This window comes from Mastomys coucha, unplaced genomic scaffold (assembly GCF_008632895.1).
Source record: "Mastomys coucha isolate ucsf_1 unplaced genomic scaffold, UCSF_Mcou_1 pScaffold22, whole genome shotgun sequence".
NCBI classification, from domain to species: Eukaryota; Metazoa; Chordata; class Mammalia; order Rodentia; family Muridae; genus Mastomys; species Mastomys coucha.
Window position 1 is genome coordinate 114,836,264 of NW_022196905.1, and position 18,942 is coordinate 114,855,205.

An 18,942-nucleotide genomic window follows, 5' to 3' on the forward strand; every position below is an offset into this window, starting at 1 on the left:
CTCGTGATTCCTTGGGTGTACGTCCTCCTGAGATTTGAGTGGGGGTCTCCCCCAGGGGTCTTTCAGTTGCTCTTCATGCATGAATTTGTTTAGAATGTGTGCTCTCTTGCACTTCTAGGTTAAAAGGATTGGAGCAAGTTACCAAGGCTACTATGCTTGGTCACCTTCTCCCGGTGTTGCTGACCTCCCTGATGCACCCCAATCTACAGACGCTGACCATGGCCGACGCCCTGATGCCTCAGCTTGTGCAACTGGTGCTATACACCAGCCAGGTGGGTTCCATATTCCACTGACCAGCTCTCAGCTCACTGCCACAGGGGGCACTATAAACACAGCCAATCCTTTACAAGAACCAAGAAAACCTTCTAGCCTAAAATATAAAGTTGTAAGTTCAGGGGCTAGCTTTTAGTTGTATGTGTGACTTACTGAGTGGCTGTGGTCTGGCAAGTGTTGGCTGACCAGCTGTGAGAGTTCTAGTGTCAGACTGACAGCCTACTGTACATCCAGTGTCCTGAGTTCTTGCCAGCTGAGAGTAAAGTGCAGGAGAGGTGAGGGGGTGGCCTCACCAGTGGGCATTCTGAGAAAAGGATGGCAGCAAGGACTGTGAGGGTGCAGTGCAGCTTGCAAATTCATTCCGGGAGCTACCTGGGTAAGACACACAGATTTTTAGTCCCTGAGGAGCTCTGAGGGTCTGCTTTGTTGATATTGTTGTTCCTATGGGGTTACAGTCCCCTTCAGCTCCTTAGTCCTTCCCCTAACTCTTCCATTGGGGTCCCCAGGCTCAGTCCAATGGTTGACTGTGAGTATCTGCATCTGTATTGGTCAGATGCTAGCAGAGTGTGGATGGGTCCATGGCTTCAGCTGCATATGTAGCAGAGGATGGCCTTATCTGGCATCGGTGGGAAGGGAGGCACTTGGTCCTGTGGAGGCTTGATGCCCCAGCATAGGGGGATGTTAGAAAGGGTGAAGTGGGAAGGGAATAGGTGGCGGAGCACCCCTTTAGAGGCAAAGGGGAGGTGGGGGTTGAGAGGTCTGTGGAGGAGAGACCGGGAAGGGGGACAACATTTGAAATGTAAATAAATAAAATAATCAATTAAAAAAAATCACAAGAATTAAAACAAAAAATTAACCAACCAAACAAAAGAAGACACACAGGTGGTTTATGTTTTAGACGGCCTTGCTGCTTAAAATCCAGTGTCCAGTGTTTGCCGAAGTGAGCTGTTCCCCGTGTGGCACCTCAGACCAGAAGTGCAGGCTTTTCCCTGATGAGAGGTAATTTGTGCATGCGGTGAGAGCCTTGTACTCCTTTTATGACAGCAACGTTTAACTAGGGTTAGCTAACTGGAAAAGAAAATACTTCAGGGCCAGAATTTCACAACCAGCTACAAGATTATTTTAAATTTATAGGGACAATTTAGACTGCATTCCCCTTTAATCAAAGGGACCTGTTCAAAATTGACTTGAAACTCTTATTATAGTGGGCATACAAGAAAGTTTGAGTTTGGTAGATTAACTTTGTTCTTTTGGGAGGATGTGTTGGTGGTTCCCATTGTAGCTGTGAGTTGTTTTGTTTTCAGACAGGCTCTCACTGTATAGTCTGCATAGATACAGTCTATACAGACAGGTTGGTGTCAGACTCAGAGGCCAGCCTGCCTCTGCCTTCTGAGTACTGGGTTTGACAGTGTGCACAACCACACCTGGCCTGGCTTTCTTGTTTTTAAGGTGATAGGGGATCAAGGGATTCTCTAACTCCACCCTCTCATAGAGCTGGAACCACAGGGCAGACAGAAGCTTCCCTGTGTATAAGCACATTGGGTAGCTCAGGCTGTCCTTGAATCCTGAGCCTCCAGCATATGACTCCCCAGTGCTGGGCCTGTCATTTTACTTATCAGTGAGTCACTGAAATCAGGACAGCTCTGTACCAAAGCTGAAGCAAAGGAAGTGACCTCATGCAGCCAAGTCCAGATTTTAAGTTTGTGTTCTACAGCCTCAGGCTCTGGAGTTCTTGTAAGCTCATTGAGAATGGAGAAGGGGGTTTCACAGTCACCTGTCCTGAGTGAAACTACACTGGAAAGAACTGGAGACTCTGGGAAAGCAGCCTGAAGTCCCGCCCTCGTAACTTGTGATGGGCATTAGTGAGCCCGTCTCCTGGCTGTGGTTACTCATCCCCTTGAAGGAGTAGGAAGTGCTTGTGTGGCAGCGCTCTACCCTTGTGCGTGAGAAGTGATGCGATGCCTACTAACAGGAAAATGAAGCGTGAACATAGAGCATTTCCAAATGCTTTCCATTGCTTCTCAGTGCTTACATAGTAGAGTATTGTCATGCTGTGTGGTAGGGAATTGAAGAATGGTTTCTTAACTTGTGTTCTGCATTTCAGGTTTGTTTTGTTTTTGTTGTCCTTCTTAAGCTGCACTGGTTTCTCTTTCTCTGGTTTTTAGAATGCTAGAAGAAAAGGAAGAGCCAGGCTTTCTCACTGGCTTAAAGATCCCTGCCCCATGGGCTGCTGGGAAGACCGTGGAAACAGTACACCCTGTCAGAGATAACTATAAGTTTAAAGAGACTGTTCATATCCCAGGAGCTCGCTGCCTGTATCTACGGTTTGACAGTAGATGCTCGTCACAGTACGACTACGACAAGGTAAGCAGGAGCCAGTTGTCACTGCTGCCTCCACTTAGCTGCTTCTTAGTTGCCTTTGCGTTGGTCTCCATTTCCCACTAATTTCTGCCTGGGGGCCCTCTCAGGAGACTCCCTCAGATAGTGCTTTGGGGGGTGTTGACTGAGGAAGTTGAAGAGCCTCACCTCTGTGTCTGATGGCAGTGCTGTAGGCGTGTAAACAGTGTCACTCTAAGTATCCATGAGCTTAGATCTTGGACAGAGGACTTCCTGTGGCTCTGCTGCCTTCTGCCTTCCCTCTTGAGAGTCATGTAGGTGTGTTGTGGCTGTTGATCTGGAATGGTCTCACTGCCGTCTTCTGGAGGCTCCTCATGTGTCCTCCAGAAGAAGGTGGAAGTAGGTGGCTTTTAGAAGGGTTCAGGGGCTGGAGAGATGGCTCAGCAGTTAAGAGCACTGACTGCTCTTCCAGAGGTCCTGAGTTCAAATCCCAGCAACCACATGGTAGCACACAACCATCTGTGATGAGATCCGATGCCCTCTTCTGGTGTGTCTGAAAACAGCTATAGTGTACTTATACATAATAAATAAAATAAATCTTTTAAAAAAAAAAGAAAGAAAGAGCTGGGAAGTGGTGGCGCACGCCTTTAATCCCAGCACATGGAGGCAGAGGCAGGCGGATTTCTGAGTTTGAGGCCAGCCTGGTCTACAGAGTGAGGCCAGGGCTACACAAAGAAACCCTGTCTCAAAAAAAAAAAAAAAAAAAAAAGAAGGGTTCAGCTTTTTCTTCTTTGCCATTATCTCAGGCATGTACATAGATTTTGAGGAAAAACAGTTTCCAGCTGGTGGCTTAATGGCCATTCAGAAAAGGTATGGTATTCTTCTGTTGCTGTTGAGTTGGAGTCTTGAGGAAAGGCTGATGAAAGAACACACAGACTAGCGCTGCATATGCTGTCTTCCACTGCTGCTCAGCCACATGTCATCTCTACTCACAGTGAACAGAGCAAAGACAAATGTCTTTTTTTTAAAGATTTATTTATTTATTTTATGTGTATGAGTACACTGTAGCTGTACAGATGGCCATGAGCCATCATGTGGCTGCTGGAAATTGAACTCAGGACCTCTGCTCCGCCCTGCTCGCTCCGGCCCCACTCTCTGACAAATGTCTTAATCTCATCAAGGGAGGCTTTTGGGTTAAAGGTTACTTAGCCACACCTGCCTTGAGATGGTGAGACACACAACCAGATGTTAAATCTTCCTCCCTGTTAGATTTTAGGACAGTCAAGCATCTCAGATGTATGGAGGAGTTGAAAATGTGTCCTGAAAACTCATCTTAGCCTACAGCTGAGATGCTTCATGGAGTCTGGCTCTGGCTCTGGCTCTGGCTCTCCTTACCTCCTCCGTTTAGGCAGTGTCTGCAGTGCCTCATGGGCAAGCAGACATTATTACCTCTTTAGTTGGTATCACTTTGTTTTTCCTTTAAAAAGTGATAATTTGCCTCTTCTGGTATGTACTAAGTTGTACCTGCTGCATACATTACAATTATGATGCACAAGGAGGCTTCCCACATAGACAAAAATATATTTACTTTCCTCATGGTCCCTTGCTATGTGTCAGCAAGAGGTCTAAAAGGAAAGAGCTCACAAGCTGACAAAGCATCCAGAGTTAAAGATGTAGCTTTCACATCCTGACTGCTGCTGGGTGCATCAGTGTACTGTACCCTCAGGCTGGCTAGTTACACAGAGAGAGCACTGTTCCCTCCACACATCCTTGAATGCCAAGTGAGCTGCCACTGTCTTCTATGATAGAAGCAGTCAGTGAGGGCCAGATGGCTCAGTAGGTAAGGCTCTGAAAGGAAAAATTAAAGCTTTAGACCTGTGCTGACTAGGAAGAAAAGTTATGGGCCTAAGAATCCATCACAAGCTGGCCCACATAGGCCTGGGAAGGAGCAAGCAAGTTGTTAGATATCATAAGAGCTGGCAGGTCAAGAAGACATAAAACTATAAACATAGAGGAAAACATGTCTAGGCAAACGAGGACATGTCCAAGGCCCGGGCCTGCAAAGACGTGCCTGGCGGACACTAAGCAATGGACCATCTGGTCTTCTCAGATACGGTTTAAGGTCAGATGCTTTGTTGACTCAGATTAACACCAACTTTAGGAATTTTCCACTCTGTTCTGCATGTAATAGTTAATATTTGAACTAGCCAATCATGTATAACCACACTGATCCCTTTGTTCCCTCAGACCTTTTCCCTATATAAACCCCTAACTTTCAAGCCTCGTGGTCGGCTCCATTATCTCCTGCGTGAGATAACTGTGGTGCCGAACCAGGGCGCCCTGAAATTAAAAATATACCTCTTGTAATTATATCAAGGACGGTCTCTCGTGATTCCTTGGGTGTACATCCTCCTGAGATTTGAGTGGGGGTCTCCCCCAGGGGTTTTTCAGCTCTTACAGCGCAAGCCTAATGGCCTCACATTCATCCCCCAAAGCCCATGAAAGGAGGAAGAGACGGCTAACTTGACAAAGTTGTCCTCTGGCCTTCCCACATGGACCGTGGCACACAATCCCCCCATGCACATATACTGTGCAAGCACAACTTTAATAATAAACAAATTAGCCAATTAGCTATAACTGTGTGATGGGAGAATCGTAGTAACAGATGAAAATTGTCCCTACAAATAGCAACCACCTTCCTGACCTATATTTGTGTCATTTCTTTATGCCATTAAGCAATGTTTTAAGTATGTATGGCTTGTTTTCACTTTGTTGCATTTTTAAATCCTTATTTACTCATTTTTTGGTGCTTTTGTTTTATATTAGGTATTAGAACCTGCCTATATTAGCTCACTACATTAATTTTGGGGAGAACTTAAGGGGCCAAACTGCACCTGTTGTTAATGAGTTCTGATAACTAGGATGAAAATAGCAATCTGAGAAATACATACACAGTCGCCAGTGTGATTAGTTAGACCTTCGTGTTCCTGTGCCAACCGAGATTTGAAAATAGGAGAAATGTGCCTATGAATAATTCCAATCAATTTTTCATTCACGGCCTTATAAATACCAATAGCTCTTTGTCTCCAGACTTATACCAGCTAGATTTTAGATATGAGATCTTTTACAATATAGTGAATGATACCAGGGTCTGGCTATAAATGTATTTTTTTACAAATATTTTTTTGCAGCCTCTTTATTTGTAGATGTTGTTTTTGTTTTTCTTTTACAGTCTAACGGTCTATTTTCTGTTTTGAAGTTGGTGATATACGCGGGGCCTAACACAAACAGTAGGAAGGTTGCTGAGTATGGAGGCAACACTCTGGGATATGGCAGCCGGAGTGTCTTAGGAACCGGTTGGCCGAAGGACTTGGTGAAGGTATGGTATCAAGTCACAACTTGTTTCTAGAGAGAAAAGTGACCATAGGCTCTTTATGGGCCTGAGGAATAAGTGTAACCCCAGAAAGCATTTGCAATGGGACTTGAGTTAGGGCCCTATAGTTGCTAGGCCTATAGTTCATAGTTAGTCAGGCACATAGCTAGCTAGTTAGGGCCACATTGCTATAGCTATCACCTTCCCACTTCTATTTAGAATTACCCTCCTTTTGCTTGTAGGACATCAGACCTACACTAGAGCTTGAATCCATCCACAGGGTTCTTTGTGGTCACTGATTGTCAGAACTATTTCTTTCCTGGGTGGGCGGGGGGGGGGGGTTGCTAGTTTTCCCAGGGTCCTTTTCTGGACATTGACCATAGAACACTGCAGTTTAAAAGTTTTGAGTTAATGTTTTAAAATGAATTTGGCCTTTGAAGAAAAAATAACAACCAGGTCTCAAACTGACGTGCCTGGGATGGATCATGCTTTATATTCTGGACCTTTGAGCTATTCACAAGTATGTACTCAGAGCGCAAACAGGGTTCAGAGGCCTGCCAACCCCAAGTATGCTCAGTTTGTTTCCTGAACCTGCACTTTGCACATATAGTGTACCTACTTTAATTGGCCAGTGATAGTAATCTGCCTGTGATGTCAGACTGAGCTAAATCCAGGTCTGCTGTTCTTCGCCTCTTCATTGACATAGTGGGTTGGGGAGAGGTGAGGGAGGGAACAGAGCAGAGAGTGCAGATGGGTCTCTGTGAGTTCTCTTGACAGCCAGGGCTGTATAGAGACCCTATCTCAAAAACGAATACAACAAAAATACTAAATCTCTAAGGCAGAGGTTTGATGTAAACTCCTGTAATCCACTACTCTAGAAGCAGATACAGGATGACCATGAAATCAGGTCAAGACCGTATCTCAAAAAATAAAATAAAAATAAATAAGGCAGTCAATCAACCTCTGAAATATATTACTCTCTTGGAAACTGTTTGACTTTTTTTTTTAAGTTCATTTCCTCCTCCCCCTTAAATCTTAAGGTTGAAGGCGATACAGTCACCTTCTCCTTTGAAATGAGAAGTGGCCGTGAACACAACACTCCTGACAAAGCCATGTGGGGTTTTGCTTGCACAGTCCGCGCTCAGGTACTGACCCTAACACTGCTGTGGGCAGAGTGAACTCTCCTGTGTGCCTTGCTGACATAGGTTATATTTGCCTTGGAAACGGGGCAGAATATGAACCACTCTTTCATGTATCTCATCAGCAAGTTGGGGCCTAGCAGGAGTGAGTGAACATTTTATGGAATGAAAAGAGGTGGAACCTAAAATCAGTCCAGCAGCATAAGAGCCTCTGTGGTCAGGACTCTGATGCTGGAAGTGACCAGACTCTGGCACGTTTGCTCAGGGCAGAGGCAGCTGGGACACTCAGTTGACATAAGCATATAGATAATGGGTTAGGAGTTGAACTCCCCTTGGGTTGTACTATAGACTTGGAGGTTGCCTGAGCTTGACCCACTATAGAACCTCTGGGGCAGAGCTGTGGGCTAGCATGTGCATCCTGTGAAGCAGGCAGGGGTCTCTGTTTATCAAGCAAAATGGCTGCTACCCAGAAGGCACATGGGTATCTTGAGTGCAATCATTGATGGAATTGAGGTCTGCATTTGACTAGACATAGCTGAGAGCAAGCAGCCTAGCTTCCTGCACGTGATTCTTGCTTTTTCTGGTATGAAGTCTGACCAGCTGTTTACTCCCCAGAACTGTGTTGTAACCTCATTCTGTGGTTCCAGTGCCACCCTCTATTCCTGATGTTGGGTACTGTTCCTGATTCCCATAGCGGCTGTACTTGGTGCTGCTCTAGGAAACCCGGTGGGATGGTCCAGTGTGGTGCAGCTCAGCTTACAGTGCTCTTCCGGACTCTACTGACTCGTACCTGTGGTTTGCCCCCTGTCTGCCTTGTAGGAGTCCTCGGAGGATGTTTCAGGAGGCTTGCCCTTCCTGGTAGACCTGGCTTTAGGTCTGTCTGTATTAGCATGTTCCATGTTAAGAATCCTATATAACGGACCAGAAATTACCAAAGAAGAGGAAGCTTGTCAAGACCTGTTGCGATCCAAACTTCTGCAAAGGTAACAAGGTCTGCGTGGAGCTAGTTCTGCCCATAAACAGTAGACATTGTGTGCAAAGCTGTGCTTAGCACATTCCCCAGAGAACTGTGTTGTTCTGAGCTCTCTAGTTGGTATCTCAGTATCTTAGGGATGGCATTGAAATGGTACCCCATCTTCTCAGCCTTGCTGCCTTTCATCAGCATCTGGGAACTGCATACATTTTCCTCCAGTCTAAACTCCGTACAATTGAAGGATCCCCCAAGGGAGGGTAGATATGTGGTGAACAATCAGACATATGGGATGGAGGTAGTGACCATGTGATGCTTTCACCTTTACAAGGAAGCTTCAGGGTTTCCTAGTCACGTTGGAAAGGAGGTAGATTCCCAAGATTCTTCCATACAGTATTCAGGTTAGTTTCTCTAGTTGCTGAATACATACTGGATACACCATGTGAGCTTCCGTGTGTCTCATGTAGCTGCAGCCACTTGAATAGTGGCTTTCTAGGAGTCCTAGTTATAGGGGAGTGAAGAGCCTCCTTTCTCCGTGTCTCCCCAGGTGCCAGTGGCAGGTGGAGGCCAATGGTGTTATCTCCCCTGCCCTTACTCCAAGTCCCTCTCCACTGCCGCTGACCATAGAGGAAGACAGAGAATTCACCTACCCCGCGGATGTCCTCGTGCCTCCTGCTGGGAACTACTTTGACCTGCCTCGGATTAGGCTGCCTCCAGGAATCATGATAAAGCTCAGGGAAATTTCTGGGCGTGCACGACCTCAGTTTAGACCAAGTATAAAGTATGTTCGAGAGTGGGGATGCAAGTGAACCTTGAACTTTAAGTTTACTTGGGATTGGTTGGTAGTTCATTGGAAGAATGTTTTTCTCTGATGTATAAGTCTCTGGGGTTGAGTTCCAGTACCATAAAGAAATTAGTTCAATTATATGAAAATCTTATATTTACTTGATGAACAGGAGCTGAGTATTTAGGTAAGCCCACCAGGTGGCCAGTGGGTCTCCTTATGTGGCCCTCCAGTCACAGTTGCAGCCCCTGGAGCGTTGATGTGCAACCCCACTTCATATTTGTTGAAACTGAGAGTCCAGGGGTGGGCCTGGTGGGGGTGGTGGGGGTGGTAAGTTTCCAGTGGGATTTCAATGCATGGTAAAACTTGGCAATTTCTAGATTTTTCTGACAGTTTGACCTTGCAGCTTCTACTTTTGATTTCTATATAGTCTAATAACTCTTTACTTATGATTCCCAGGGAAGTGACAAACCTGTGCTGTGCTCTTCTTAGCCTCAGTCTTTTTTGTTATTGTTGTTCTTGTTTTCGAGACAAGGGCTGTTCTGTAACTCACCAGGCTAGCCTCAAACTCAGAAATCCACCTGCCTCTGCCTCCCACGTGCTGGGATTAAAGATGTGCGCCATCACTGCCCAGCTTTTTTTGTTTTGTTTCGCTTTGTTTTGTTTTGTTACTGTTTTGTGGGATGAGTACATATGCATACCATGACACACGTGTGGAGGTCGAAGGACAACTTGCAGAAGTTGGTTCTCCTTCCATCATGTGTGTTCTGGGGATCAAACTCAGGTTGTTAGACTTGGCCACAAGCCCCATTCTCCAGTGAGCCTTCTCAGTTCCATAGATTGCACTCTGTTTAATCCTGTATCCACACGCATTACACACCACAGTCTCAGTACTGCATGAAACTAGTGCCAGAAGGTGAGTAGTGCGGAAGCTCTAGGGGTTTTTTGTTTTGTTTTGTTTTGTTTTTTAAATTCACTTTACATCTTGATCACAACCTCCCTCCCTCCTTTCTTCCCAGTCTCACCCTTACAACTCTCTTCCCCTTGCAGCTGTTTTGCTTCTGTGTAAGTGGGAGTGCACGTTCCCATGGCTGAGTGCACAGAGGCCAGGCAGGGACATGCTAGTCCTGCTCCACCACTCTCTGCTTCATGCTCTTGAAACGGGTTCTTACTAAAGGAAGCTTGCCATTTGCTGTGACTGGCTGTCCACTAATGCTGGTATCCTCCTGTCTCTACAGTCATGTGCATCCTCACCCGACTCTTATGCGGCTACCACAGACTGGCACTCTGGTGCTCAGACTTAGTGTCCAACTCGGCAAGCCAGCCCCCAGCTTCCAGAACATCTGCTCAAGAGCCTTAGATCTATTCCCTCAGTGACTCTAGCTCAAAACACACACATCTCACCAGGGTCGTTTATTTTGATGTTTGGCCTCGTCAGCCAGCATCAGTTTTATCAGCTGATATACTAAGCTGGCTGCCAGCACGTATTGTCTGCAGTGCCATCATCTCTTCCTGTAGTGTACTACAAGGGTTATAGTGAGCCAGTGTTTGTGTTGAAGCCTGTTACATATGGTGCTGCTGAGTTCCACTTAGCACATGCCTCACTGATGTCCATTGTCACCACAGAGAAGTGATCCAGCCTGACGTCATGGAGGAAATGGTGGTGTCGTGCGTTATTAAGCACTTGAACTTGGTTGATGCACTGCAGTCCCTGATCAATTTCCAGTATCAGGAAGAACATGCTGAGGAATATGATTTATTGTGTAAAATTATGGGAGAAACCTTTAAGAAACTCAATGCCATGGAGAGACAGCTGCAGGTAAGTGAGAATGGAAACTGAAGGAAATGTTCACTAGCTGTCACCAAATGCCATGCTCATGGAGTGCCCTCATTTTGTCTTGCATCTATGTACATGCTGTGTTTTCAATCCTCCTAGAGTGTGGCTGAGCTGGAACAGAAGTGGCAAAGTGAGGCTGAGGATGCCATGCAGGGGAAGCTGGAGAATAACATGCCTTTCTTTTATGATTACCATTTTAATGAGGTGAGTGCAGGGTGTGAGTCAGCCCGGGGGCATGCTACTTAGAGAGCAACAATGCCACGTGTGCTCACACGTGTGTATGTACAGAGAAAGTAGTATTAATTTCTGAAACCTAAACACTGTGACACACCCATCCTCCAAAAGGTTAAATAAAAGTAGCTAGGTTGATATGTTAGGATATATAAGGAATTGATTTTTAGCTGGTTGATAGTGTTATTATACAGGGCTAAAGAAGTTATTAAGCTGGTGAAAGTCTCAATGGGTTGAGGTTCTTTTTTTTTTTTTTTAAGATTTATTTATTATTATAAATGACTACACAGAAGAGGGTGTCAGATTTCATTATGGGTGGTTGTGAGCCACCATGTGGTTGCTAGGACTTGAACTCACGACCTTCAGAAGAGCAGTCGGTGCTCTTACCCGCTGAGCCATCTCACCAGCCTGTGGGTTGAGGTTCTTGTCACCAAGCCTAGTGACCTGAGTTCCAGCCCCAGGAACAATGGTAGAAGGAGTTGTCCTCTAACCTCCACACAGGCACTGTGGCACAGGTATATAAAGTCCCATATTCACACAGTATTACATAAGAAAATAAACAAATAGGAGGAAAAGAAATTACCATTATTATCAAATTTTGCTTTCAAACCTTAAAAAACCAAAACAAAAATTTTAAAATACAGTTTGAGTTGGAAATCCCCAGAAAATAGGCTATGGAATTTTTTTTTTTTAATGTTTATACTATCAAATAAAAGCATACTATTCCAGAACTCAGAAAGTCAAGGCAGGAAGATTGTGAGTTCAAGGTTATCATACACTACAAATTGAGACTCTGTCAAAGAGTTAGGTCTGAGACTCTAGTACTGTGGTAGGGCACTTGCTTCTAAGGCCAAGGCACTGGTTTAATTCTGCAGTGCAAAAGTGAGAACAGAGACAGGGATCATTTGTTGAGTAACAGGGTGCACAGAGCAGAGGTGGTGGCTGGTCTGACATCTGACATCTGTTTCTCTAACAATGTACCTTGAGCTTGGTTCCTGCAGGTCATGCATACCATCTTTTCTTGATTTTTTCTTCTTTAGAACAAAATGAAAGAACTAGAGCTTTTGTGTTCAATGAAGGAAGTCTCCTTTGATGGAAATGATCTTGAAAACATGGTCCTCTCACTGAGGTTAGTGATGTTACTCACTCGCCAGTCTGACTTCTCACCTTGGTGCTCAGAACACCATGGGTCCAGTCCCTCTTAGGTTTTTCAGTGTTGTGCATTCACCAGATACTCAGAGTTAAGCTTACTGGTAAGTCAGCAGCTTTGGTTTGAACTCTCAGAAGGTAGCACAGGTATTTAGAGAATCTTTGGACGCATCAGGGGCAGGTGAGTGCTGTTCACAAGGAGACCAACTGCTTTCTTCCCGTCCATGGCCTGGAAGGGTGTGTGGGGTGAGCTGGAGAACAACTAAACCCACCCCAGTCTCTCTCTCTCTCTAGGGAGAAGTTCCTCCAAGAAGTGAATTCTCTTACTCAGAAGCCCTCCCACCCGCTGGCCAAAACAAAGACACTAGTGAAGAGTCTGATGAACCGAGCAGAGCTGCTGCTGCACGTCACCATTGCGGCCCAGTCAGGCCTCACCAGGAGCATCTCAGGGACACCAGCAGAGACGCCTGGTACTGCTCCAGGGCCGGGCCTGACTCTGCTCGTAAAACACACATCAACTGTTCTTAAAGAGCCCACTTCTAGGTTCTCCTAAAACAACAAAATAGGAAATGTAAACATTTCCCTTCTTGTTTCTTAAGTTTCTTTAGTCTCTAAGACTTGAATCCCTATGGAGTCATCCTGAATGGGTCCCTTTAGGCTATGAAGGTTCCCCCTGGGGCATCTGAGGAGAGTAATGGTATGTGTGTGTTTGTGTAGTCAGTGGCTCCTGTTTTAAGTTCATGGTTTTTGTGGTTATGTATGCAGTTGTATTTCAGAGTAATAGAGGCAATTGTACTCAGCACTGCGAATCTTTCTTACACTGTGCCAATCTTTATTCCCTTACTCACAACTGAGTCTGCACTGTGTAGGACCTTCTGGCAGGGCTACCCTGAGTTATGACTGGAAATGTCCCCTGACCCCCTTCACAAATGCTTGTGAATTATCATGTGTGTGCTGGGATCCAAGCTCAGCTCTTCTAGATGAACAGCAAGTGTTCCCAACTTTTGAGCCACCTCTCCAAGCCCTTTTCCTGGTCTCATTGCAATCCTTAGTCTGAAAATGTGTCTCCCAGAGAAATCAGAGAATTCCCAATATGGTTCACTCTATGCAGCCCTGGCCACAACTGCTTTCATTGTATTAAAATAGCCTATTTTTAATGGAAGCCTCAGATACTCCATAACATTGGTGACACCTTGTAGGGGACTCAGAGTAGCACCTGAGAGACATTCTTACCATAGTTTTGGTTTAAGCTGTCTATTCTTAAGATGTAAGATGACTTTACCCTATAATTTTGACTTCATTTCAGGGTCTTGGGGATTTTTTTTTCTTTATTTTCTTTTCATTTGTGGGGTGTGTATGTGTGTTTGTGCCTGTAGAGGCCTAGAGTCCAAGGCAGGTTCTGAAATAAATACTCTGCATTTATTTTAATTAAGAAATTTGTAAGGTAAGGCAAAAAAATAAGTTGCAAGTTCCAGTTTATATACCTACAGAACAAAAATGCACTCTGCACAGCAGTGAACCCTGTAAAGATATAGGGACATGGCATAGTGCATTTAGTGCCTGACTGCCTAATGAATATGTAGTTGGCAATGAATTCAGTCCCATTACCAAGGGAGGGAGTGGCGAATTTTGCACCTTCTTGCTTTTTTTCTCACTTTAGTCTTGGACACTGAACCTTGGACTTCTGCATGCTAAACAAATGATGGACCACTGAGCGATAGCCCAGCCCTCCTGCTTTTCAGAGTGCTATAATGAAGTAAACACGGGTAGTTATTAAGAGAAACAAATGATGGGCCACTGAGCGATAGCCCAGCCCTCCTGCTTTTCAGAGTACTATAGTGAAGTGAACACGGATAGTTATTAAGAGAATTTTTGTCCTCTCTTTGGAAAACCACTTAATAAAAGGACTTTAAAATTTCAAGCTAAAATGCAGTTTAACCACATAGTTAGGTTTTTTAAATGCCTGCTCATTCTCTTTGGTTTGTTTTGCTAGCCATATCACTGGCTGAACCCTGACTGAAAGCGAAGATGTGCTTAACGTCATCCTTCCATTCTGCTTAGCTGTTGCTCTGCCTCCCTACAAATCAGGCAGCAGAAATGTTAGGTGGCTTGTTTCTCTTTTTCTTGCAGCGTGCAAATCAGCTTCAGAAACAAAGGTGGCCTCTCATGCTGTCCGGCAGCCTGTTTTCCTTCGAAGTATGTCTGCTCCTTCTGACCTGGAAATGATTGGTAATGAAGACTTGGAATTTACTAGAGCAAATCAGAGGTAACGGTTCTTGGCCAGAGTGGAACCCCACGGTGTAGTTGCACATGGTTTTCAGAACAGCCTCCCTAAGCATGGTTCTTGTTTGCTCATCTATTACAGTTTTGTTTTCTGTAGGCGTCGCCATGTGACTAGCCACCGTAGCAGCTCCTTTACACTTCTGCAGTCACTGGCCATTGAAGACAGCAGAGACAAGCCCACTTACAGTGTCCTGCTTGGGCAGCTGTTTGCTTTCATTGGCACCAACCCTGACCAAGCGGTAGGTCAGAATGTGCAGACCTCTGATGAGTAGCCCCTGGCAGCTGGAAGATGTATGACAGTGGAAGTCAGCATCCTCCCTTTGTGCATTTCAGGTATCCAGTAGCAGCTTCCTTTTGGCTGCACAGACAAGATGGCGGCGGGGGAACACTCGGAAGCAAGCCCTGGTGCATATGCGGGAGTTGCTGACTGCTGCCGTGCGAGTTGGGGGAGTCACACACCTGGTAGGACCAGTGACAATGGTCCTTCAGGGGGGACCCAGGTCAGTGGTTTCTGTTAGTTCACACTGTTGCATCCACCACGGGCAAAAGCATGTAGTGAAATTTGCTAATGTCTTTCCTCAAAAATGTTTTTGAGGGGTGGGGTTTGAGACAGAGTTTAAAACAGCCCTGGCTATCCTGGAACTCATCCATAGACCAGACTGACGTCAAACTCATATGTCCACCTGCCTCTGCTTCCTGAATGCTGAGATTAAAGGTATGCTCCACCACTGTCCCTCTGTCCTCAACTATTTTTTAGTGGTTTTGGGGGGGGGGGTGTTGTTGTATCAACCATATGCATAAAGAGCTCCTTATTTCTCTTTGTCCATGTAAGTCTGTACATGTGTACTGTTTGCACATACATGAGGTTTGGTTACAAATTCGCCCCTATGATTGTTTTTCTCAGTACATCTTCAATATTACTGTCTTTCCAGCCCATTGTTAGGGACCGGTTTCTTTATTTTTTTTTGTTTGTTTGTTTTGAAGACACTGTAGCTGTCTTCAGACAGAGCAGAAGAGAGCATCAGATCCCATTATAGATGGTTGTGAGCTACCATGTGGTTGCTGGGAATTGAACCCAGGACCTCTGGAAGAGCAGGCAGTGCTCCTAACTGCTGAACCATCTCTCCAGCCCCCTATAAGATTCTTATAGTTATTAACAGTTCTAAACTTTTTTTAAAAAATTATTTATTGTGTATATGTGAGTACACTGTAGCTGTCTTCAGACACAGCAGAAGAGAGCATCAGATCCCATTACAGATGGTTGTGAGCCACCATGCAGTTGCTGGGAATTGAACTCAGGACCTCTGGAAGAGCAGTCATTGCTCTTAACTCTGAGCCATTTCTCCAGATCCTGCTTCTTCATTGTTAAAAGTATCTCAGAGCTCCACTATACTTTTGTTTTTACATTTAACTCATGTCTAGTCATGGGCACATAGGATCATTCATTATTTTGTTTCAGTTTTGCATTGACTATAATGATGTAGTCAGCATCCTTTTATACACTTTAATGATGATTTTTATTTGGTCAATTCTAAAGCCGTCATTATAAATCCTAACTCAGAAGAAGGCTTTCACATGTATTTGGGAAGGTTTTCTTTCTTTCTTCTTTTTTTTTTTGGGTGTGTGTGTGTGTGTGTGTTCATGACAGGGTTTCTCTGTGTAGCCCTGGCTGTCCTAGAACTCACTCTGTAGACCAGGCTGACCTAGAAATCAGTGACTCAGAAATCCACCTGCCTCTACCTCCCAAGTACTGGGATTAAAGGCGTGTGCCACCACTGCCCGACTGAGAAAGTTTTCATACCAGAGTTCAGAGGTCCTCAGCAGAACAGAAAAGACTGAAGCTGTTGGTGGGGCTTGTGCCTTCTGGTGGTCTTTGATGCAGTGTTGTGTAACCATTGCTCCCCATTTATTCTCTGATTTGTCAATAAAAGCTGATCAGCCAGTGGATGGGCAGAAGAGAGAATAGCGGTGGACTTCTGATTCCAGCCAGGGGAGGGGGAGAAAGAGATAGGAAGAGAGAATTCTGGCACAAGGAAAGAGTCCATGGTAACACACCATGGAGCAGAGAGAGAGCCAGGTCAATACTAAAATGCAAATTTCTTGGGTATTTTGGCTAGGAGGTAGCCAGACTAGCCCTAAGAGTTAGAATAGATTAATACTGCTCAGCTATTATGCTGTAAAGCTTATCAAATAAATCTTATAGTCTCTGTCTCATTTATTTGGGAACTAGCCAGGGATAAAGAAAAATTTATCTCTTTTAAAAATTGTTCTAACAGGGAAGTTTCTGTCAATCAGGAGAGCTTGTGCCTTCTTTGAGAAACAACTCCAGAATGTCCGTGGCTCTAAAGACAGGATTTTAGGTCTTGCTTCAGTCCAGGATGGCTCCTCCCTGGCTTTTGCCCATCACAGTGGAAGAGATCACCATGTTCAGAGCCAGTGATCCCTGTGACACAGCCTATGCTCATTAGCTAAACTACTCGAGTGCATGTGTGCATCTGTGGAGGTGGGCAGACAGGTAGATGCCAGGGCTTGTGTGTGGCAGCGCAGGGTGTGCAGGTGGGCAGACAGGTAGATGCCAGGGCTTGTGTGTGGCAGTGCAGGAAAGTCTTGAGACTCAGGTCACTCATCCCACCTTGATGAGGCGGGGTCTGTTTCTCCTCTGTCACTGCAGTATGTCTCTCAGGCTTACTGACCTGTAAGCTTCAGGCCAGTTCTGCCACTGCCTCCCATAAGTCTGAAGGAATGTTCCTGTTGAAGATGCCACCATATCCAGTGTGTTAGACTTACATTCCAGGGAGTCACACTCTGGTTATCAGGCTTCTGAAAATAGGACTTTAACCAACCAAGCCATCTCTCTGGCCCTCAGTTTCATATTTTTAAACTCAACGTTATTTATGTTTAAAAATGCAATTACATTACAAATCTCTGTAGGCAAATTTGATAATTTCAGCCCTCAATTAATACTAAATAAGATAGAATCAGCCCATGCTGTGTTTTTCCACTGGGAAAGGATCATTTCCCAACCCCTGAGCTCTCATCCTCCAGTACTTGGAGCATGACTTTGAAGGAGACTCTTAGCTAATCTGTCTAGGCCTTTGTTTTTACATTAGTGTAACTATAAGTTCAGTCCTCAGTGCTGCACAGGATATGACAGACATGTCTCAAATAATTGGTTTATTATCAAATACATTTGGGAAACGAGTACCATTCCCTGCTCTTACAATTGTTGTGCATTTTAGCTTCATCAAAGGCTCTGAAAACCCTGCCATAGAGAGCCCTGTGTAACTTTCCCTAGGGTTTTTTACTGTTGTTGTTGTTATTGAGTTTTGTTTTGTTTTGATTTATTGTGGGCATCTTGTTTGAAGGATCTCTAGGAACCTTTCTCAGTACTCCTCTGTTTCCTTCAGCATTTGACACTGAGCTTGGTGGTCTCCAAGATGCCTTTAGCTCCAGATTCTTGGCACTGGGCTTCTCGGAAGGGCTAATGCACTTCCCTTGTTAGCATCCCTTATCATTAATGTCTTCGGGGAAACCTGAACTTGATTTTGTCTCACAGAATTGAAGAGCTCACCTGTGGTGGGATGGTGGAGCAGGTCCAGGAAGCCTTCGGTGAGACCATGACCTCTGTTGTGTCTTTATGTGCTCGGTACCCTATTGCTTGTGCGAACAGCATTGGACTCCTATGTACCATACCTTATACCAGGTGGGTGTGATATATCCTTTGCCATACAGAGCTTAGATTCAATGTGGCCAAATAAGTAGAAGGCAACTTTTTGTTTTGTTTCATCTTTTTTAACTTATGAGATTGGATCTTTGGGACCTAAGGAGATATCTGAACAGTTAAGAGCACATACTTGTGTTGAAGAGGATGTGAGTTCAGTTCCTAGCTCCAGGGGTTCTTGTGTGTGCGGACACCTACCAAACACACATATAAATAAAAATAAAATCTTAAAATTGAATTTATTTGCTAAAAACCTCCTGAAGCTTTTGTCCTACTATCAGGAGTCTCAAGTCCCTTGGTTGAGTTGCTGTGACCCAACATTGCAACTAGGATTGTATTACACTCTGTAGATTTGGAGGTTCACAGAGAAAGACGTAGCTGGCAAGAATCTTTTGTCTTGACACAATCCTTTTATTTCTTAGGTCACTTTATTAGTAGCTTGGAACAATTAAGTGTTCATGGACTCATTCTTTGAATGCTCTTATAATAACATAATTACTGGAGTGGTGGGTGTGGGGGAGTACTCAGTTGTTTAGATTGCTGGCTGCTCTTCCAGTGGACCCAGGCTCAGTTTGAGGCACCCATATGGTGGCTCACAACTGTCTGTAACTCCAGTTCCATGGCCTCCAAAGGCAGCAGACACACAGGTAAACATGAATGTAAAGCACATGAATAATTGTATTGAAAATAGATTATTATTTGGTCTGTTACTGAGATGACTCATCAGCTTCTGGCCTGCAATTCTGTGTTAACAAACCTGGTCTTGAATGCCCGTCTTTAAGGACATCACCATGACAGGAAAAGCATCCTGGGTGATTGTACATGGTAGCACCCTTAGCAAAAAA

At 44.8% G+C, this 18,942-nt stretch overlaps 1 protein-coding gene across 1 annotated transcript in view; it reads left to right on the forward strand.

Annotated features, from left to right (window-relative positions):
* Nucleotides 1–18,942, forward strand: part of Hectd4 (HECT domain E3 ubiquitin protein ligase 4) — a 160,857-nt gene that overhangs the window by 81,600 nt on the left and 60,315 nt on the right. The window contains 15 exon segments of the mRNA XM_031391135.1: nt 119–272; nt 1,172–1,272; nt 2,439–2,637; nt 5,870–5,989; nt 7,024–7,128; nt 7,942–8,105; nt 8,640–8,873; nt 10,503–10,695; nt 10,813–10,917; nt 11,985–12,073; nt 12,388–12,563; nt 14,224–14,359; nt 14,474–14,615; nt 14,710–14,876; nt 17,933–18,079. Coding sequence (XP_031246995.1) covers nt 119–272; nt 1,172–1,272; nt 2,439–2,637; nt 5,870–5,989; nt 7,024–7,128; nt 7,942–8,105; nt 8,640–8,873; nt 10,503–10,695; nt 10,813–10,917; nt 11,985–12,073; nt 12,388–12,563; nt 14,224–14,359; nt 14,474–14,615; nt 14,710–14,876; nt 17,933–18,079 — 2,232 coding nt within the window.